A 6,258-nucleotide genomic window follows, 5' to 3' on the forward strand; every position below is an offset into this window, starting at 1 on the left:
TGGGCCCCAGATGATTATGAGACCCATAAGAAGGGAGACAGCAGACGGCTTGATCTTCAACCTTCAGCCCCTGGAGAACAAGCTAAGGCCAAGTCATCTGATGGACCTTCTCCTCATTTTCCGAAATGCATTTCTCTCCTTCTCAAGCTGCGTGCTGACTCTTGGAAGACAAAGTCTGTGTGCTCTGACCGTCAGCCCAACCCTCTCAAAAGAGACTTTCTAATGGGCACGGAGGGGAGAAAAAATTGATTCCACTCACCAGAAAGAAATGCAATTCCTTTTCTCAGGTCATCTCCAAGCTCCTTGGCCCGCGATGGGGCAGCTGATTCTAGGAAACACAACAATGCAAAGGGTGTGAATGAACGGGCTATGTGTCTCACCCTCATCATGGCTTCAGGGTCCTTGAGTTTCCCTTTTGGCAGTTTTGGGATCTTGTTCCTCATGTCTGTCACAAAGCAACAGCTTGTCCCTGGCTTCCTAATCTGCTGGAAATCAGTTTAGCCACCTTCTCCTTTTTCCTCCTCCATCCTGTCTCCTTTATGTATGGTGGAAGATCTTCCAAGTCCCTCCTAATGATCCTCTGGGTGTCTTTAGTGAAGGGTTGTGAGTCTGGGGAGGGGGAATCCCCTAAAAGGTCTGTCCTTGAAACCTTCCAGCCATTGGGAGGAAGGGAGAGGCCAAAATATTTAATATTTTGAATATATATTATATTATATATATATATAATATTTGAATTTAAGGCCTAAAATCAAAACCCACACTTAAGAAAAATCACTTTTGCCCACTTGTGAGATGGCCTTCAGCTCCACCAAATGTTATGGGCAGATCCTGGCTTCCTGGAGATTGTCCATCTCTACTCTTACTTCTTCCAATCTCCTTCTTCCCTTCCCTTCCCTTCCCTTCCCTTCCCTTCCCTTCCCTTCCCTTCCCTTCCTTCCTTCCTTCCTTCCTTCCTTCCTTCCTTCCTTCCTTCCTTCCTTCCTTCCTTCCCTCCTTCTTTCCCTTTCTTCTTTCCTTTCCTTTCCTTTCCTTTCTTCCCTTCCCTTCCCTTCCCTTCCCTTCCCTTCCCTTTCCTTCTTTCCTTTCCTTTCCCTTCCCTTCTCTCCCTTATCCCTTTTGCCTTATTTTACTGCATTCTTTTTTTTAACCCCATTTCTATTTGATCCAATGCTTTGTATTCTTTTCTTGCAATTTATTCAAGCTTTCTGTTCCTCCAGGGTTTAGGATTAATTTTTTTTTTAAAAAAAGGTTTTATATGCCTGTTATATTTTCTGTCTTGTATTTGGCTGCCAGTTCTGAGTTTTTCATATATTTTTGCTGATGGTTCACCGTAGCTAAATAAATCTGGACTTGAATTTGAACTCACTCCCTTGTCTGCTCAGTGCCCACCATCCATATCCTCATTTCTGGGTTTCTTTTGTTTTTCTCAGCCCCCAACGCATTTCTCCATTCACTCCACTTTCCTCTCCCCACCCCTCAAAAAAAAATCTTCCCAAAGAAACCGAACATTCCATGACGTCATGTCAATTCAGCCAATCAGCACCAGAGACCAGATGTTGGCCAGCACAAGCCAATAATTTGCAACAACTCTCATCGGACATTTAGAATAGAATAGAACAGAATTTTTTATTGGCCAAGTGTGATTGGACACACAAGGAATTGATCTTGGTGCATGCGCTCTCAGTGTACATAAAAGAAAAGATAACTTCATCAAGGTACAACACTTACAACAGTTGATGATAGTCATAGGGTACAAATAAGCGATCAGGAAACAATATCAATATAAATTGTAAGGATACCAGCAACAACATTACAGTCATTCAGTCATAAGTGGAAGGAGATGGGTGACAGGAATGATGAGAAGATTAATAGTAGTGCAGATTTAGTAAATAGTTTGACAGTGTTGAGGGAATTATTAGTTTAGCAGAGTGATGGCCTTTGGGAAAAAACTGTTCTTGTGTCTAGTTGTTCTGATGTACAGTGCTCTGTAAGTGTCATTTTGAGGGTAGGAGTTGAAACAGTTTATGTCCAGGATGTGAGGGATCTGTAAATATTTTCACAGCCCTCTTTTTGACTGGTGCAGTATCCAGATCCTCAATGGAAGGCAGGTTGGTAGCCATTGTTTTTTTCTACAGTTCTAATTATCCTCTGAAGTCTGTGTCTGTCTTGTTGGGTTACATTTTTGATATGTGACTTCTCAATTAGAGTGCTGACGAGATGTCTTTATTGCCTCGGGAAACTGAACAATAATTCTTACAATGGGCAAAAATGATTTCCGGGGCGCAGCACAGAGCCACCATTTCCAAATACAAAAGCTCTTTTTATAGGCGCATGGAACAACTTCCCATATTCGGGATCTGCAGCCTAAGTGGAAAATAATTTTTTTAAAAACCCAAGCTTTTCCCCACAGGGCAGATAGAAGACAATACAGCTTGAAATATTGTAGACAAAAGCAATATTATATCCTTAAAAAAAAAAAAACCTTGGAAAATGGGAAACAAGCTATATATATATATACACACATCCCGTCCTTCTCCGGAGACTCAGGGCAGCTTACACTATGTTAGCAATAGTCTTCATCCTATTTGTATATTTATATACAAAGTCAACTTATTGCCCCCAACAATCTGGGTCCTCATTTTACCTACCTTATAAAGGATGGAAGGCTGAGTCAACCTTGGGCCTGGTGGGACTTGAACCTGCAGTAATTGCAAGCAAGCTGCTGTTAATAACAGACTGCATTAATCTGTTGAGCCACCAGAGGTCCCAATATGGGCTGTACACCAAGAAACTTTCCAAGTCAAGGTTCCGTTCAAGAGTTGATCCATGACTCTTCTGTTTCCATGGGCTGCTGATTGAATCACGACACTTTGTAAATGGAATAGAATAGAAGAACAGAATTGGAAGGGACCTTGGAGGTCTTCTAGTCCAACCTCCCTCCTTAGGGCAGGAAACCCTACACCACTTCAGACAAATGGCTATCCAACATCTTCTTAAAAACTTCCAGTGTTGGAGCATTCACAGCTTCTGGAGGCAAATGATCTTCTGGAATTTGTCCCCATCCATGTTTCTCCATTGAGCTGTTTGTAGAAATGGCTGGGACATTTGCAAGAACAACACCCATGGCGCAGGGGTAAAATCTAAAAATTTTTGCTGCCGGTTCTGTGGACATGGCTTAATTGGTGGGTGTGGCTTGGTGGTCAGATGACTGGGTGGGTGTGGCCAATAACAATAAATAATAAAAATAATAAACAAAGTATACAAAAAATAAGAAATACCAAAAACCAACTTTCACACTTTACACACTTTACACACACGCACAACACAACACAATGCAACGCAACACAACACAACTGACTCACACACAATGTAAAAGCAGCTGCACTTCACCCAAAATGGGCCCCATAATATAATGAGGACCCAGATGACTTTGTGTATAATATACAAATGGATGAAGACTATTGCTTGACATAGTGTAAGCCGCCCTGAGTCTTCGCAGAAGGGCGGGATATAAATTCAAATAAAAACAACAACAACAACAACAACTAGCAGGAACCTCACACAGCCACAAAAAGCTCAAAAACCAACTTTCACACTTTACACACACACACAACACAACACAACACAACTGATTCACACAGTCTACAGACCCCTCGCATCCTGGACATAAACTGTTTCAACTCCTATCCTCAAAACGACGCTATAGAGCACTGCACATCAGAACAACTAGACACAAGAACAGTTTTTTCCTGAACGCCATCAGTCTGCTAAACAAATAATTCCCTCAGCGCTATCAGATTAACTACTAAGACTGTACTACTACTAATCTTCTCATCGTTCCCATTACCCATCTCCTCCCACTTATGACTGTATGACTGTAACCTTGTTGCTGGTATCCTTAAGATTTATATTGACTGTTTCCTAATATAATTTGATTGCTTATTTGTTCCCTATGACTATCATTAAGTGTTGTACCTTATGATTCTTGAGGAATGTATATTGTCTTTTATGTACTCCGAGAGCATCTGCACCAAGACAAATTCCTCGTGTGTCCAATCACATTTGGCCAATAAAGAATTCTGTTCTATTCTATTCAATGTATACCCATTAAATTGGCAATCCTAGAGACAAAAACTGCAGGACGATTCATTAATCTTCAAGGTTTCTCCTTTCCAAAGAAAAAATAAAAGAAAAATTAATCTTAAGGAAAATCCAACCCTGGGATTCTTAAATTAACAGCCTTAGGCTCCCAAATAGGTTTCGTAATTAATTCCCCCCCCCTCCTCACCCTCCCTACGTTAATCCTCTAATGGGTTTCCAAATGAAAGGGGAAGAGTTTTAATTACTTCAAGTCAAACTGGATTTTCATCGGTTGCAAAAAAAGGGCCTCTAATTTGGGGAGAAAAGTAGCACCTTCCACACCTCCCTGTGGTCGAAGAAGAAATTGCTGGATGTTTGCCAAGATGTTGGGGAAAAATTGCTGGCGGTTACTCAGGCATTTGCAACCGAGTAATTAAAAATGGATTAAAACATCTGGACGTGAATCGCTTCGCTTCTGCTGCATGAACTGCTGCTGCTGTTTTAGGATTCCAGCTACCACCTGTTGTAAATTTTTGAATTTTCTGGGCCCCACCCCACCCCCACATCACCTCCTGCCCAGGAATAAACCCTCCATTTGGAGCCAAAAAAAACAACAACAACCCACCAAAACCATTTTGGATTCTGAGGTTTTTAAGAAAAGACTGGACAGTCACTTATCTGAAATATTATAGGTTCTCCTGCTTGAGCAGGGGGCTGGACTAGAAGACCTCCAAGGTCCCTTCCAGCTCATTCGTTATATTGTTCTTATATTTGTAGATGTAAAATGATTTTTTTTTTTGGTGCTTCTGCAGATCTTGGGGGTGGGGGGTTCCCCTCAAACCTGAGGATTCCCTCCTGTTAAGTTTTAGTTTGCTTTCTTTTCCAGAATGTGTCCAAGGCGTCTCAAAATCGGGATCAAGGAGATTGTTGAACACTAATGAGCCTGGAAGAATAAATACGTGCATCCTTTCGACACACCCTTGTGCATTAAGATTAAAGAGTAAAACACAGTTTAAAGAATAAATCTGCAATAAGTCATTACTGCTATCAACCATCTAGGGCCGTGGACCTATGGCATGCAGTGCCCTCTCTGCGGGCAGTCTCTCTCTCTCCTCTCTGATCTTCTCTCTTTCCCTCCTTCTCTCTCCCCTCTCTCCTTCTTTTTCTCTCCCTCCTCTCCCTCCTTCCCTCTCCTTTTCTCTCTCCCTCCTTCCTCTCTCTCCTTCTCCCTCTCCTCCTCCTATCCCTCCTTTTCTTTCCTCTCCCTCTTCCCTCTCTCACCTCCTCTCCCTCCTCCTCTCTTCCTTCTCTCTCCTCCTCCTCTCCCTCCTTCTCTTTCCTCTTTCTCCTTCTCTCTCTCTCCTCCTCTCCTCCTCCTCTCCCTCTTTCTCTTTCCTCTCCCTCCTCTCTCTCCTCCTCTCTTCCTCCTTTCCCTCCTTCTCCCTCCTGTCTCTCCTCTCTCTGTCTCTTCCCTCTCTCCTTCCCTCCCCCCTTCTCTCCCTTTGATGGGGATGGGGGCAGCCCCCCCAAATCTCTATAGACAGGGGATGCCGAACAGGAGAAATAAAGAGGAGAGGGGAAAACGAGATAGGAAACCCCCCTCTCACACAACAACCCCCCTCCCACCTGGCCTCCATCCTTCTTTCTTCGCCGGGCAGAGATGCGCTTCCACCCCCCCACCCCACCCCCTACCCCGTACGGCTTACCGGCTCCAGCCAAAACCTCGGCGCGGGCGGCGCTTCGCAGCAGCTGGTAGTAAAGAGCCATCTCGGCCTCGGAGATGCGGCCGGGCGGCCGGGCGGGCAGAGCCATCGGCCCGGCGGTGGGTTTTGCTGGCGGCTGCAGCGGCGCGCCCGGGCGGGCTGATCTGATCTGAGCTGAGCTGGGTTGAGTTGGGTTACTCCGCCTCCGCCGGTCCCTCCTTCCCTCCCCGCCGGCCCGGGGGCGGCTGGCTCCGCAGGGCAGGGAGTCCTGCCTCAGTTTCCCCTCCGGTGGCAGCGCCGGGACGCCCAGCTGGATGGAGAGCGGCGCCTCCTCCTCGCCTCTCCGCGATTGATGGAGACGCGGGGTTGGCACCGCGGTCCCCAAGTTTCCAAAGACGGTGAGGACGAGACCCCCGAAAAGGGCTCGTCCTGACCCAACCCCCAAAGGATGGTCCCTGCTCCTCGCGTGTCCCGC

The 6,258-nt window shown here is 45.2% G+C and overlaps 1 protein-coding gene across 1 annotated transcript in view; it reads right to left on the bottom strand.

The window, feature by feature from the left end:
- MCF2 (MCF.2 cell line derived transforming sequence) overlaps nucleotides 1-6,258 on the bottom strand; it is a 49,761-nt gene extending 43,503 nt beyond the window's left edge. The window contains exons 1-2 of the mRNA XM_058154595.1: nucleotides 5,787-6,258; nucleotides 260-328 (exon numbers count right to left, since the gene is read on the bottom strand). Of these exons, the coding sequence (XP_058010578.1) occupies nucleotides 260-328; nucleotides 5,787-5,892 (175 nt within the window). The 5' untranslated portion in view covers nucleotides 5,893-6,258. The remainder of the gene's footprint in view (nucleotides 1-259; nucleotides 329-5,786) is intronic.

Source organism: Ahaetulla prasina, chromosome 11 (assembly GCF_028640845.1).
Source record: "Ahaetulla prasina isolate Xishuangbanna chromosome 11, ASM2864084v1, whole genome shotgun sequence".
NCBI lineage: Eukaryota > Metazoa > Chordata > Lepidosauria > Squamata > Colubridae > Ahaetulla > Ahaetulla prasina.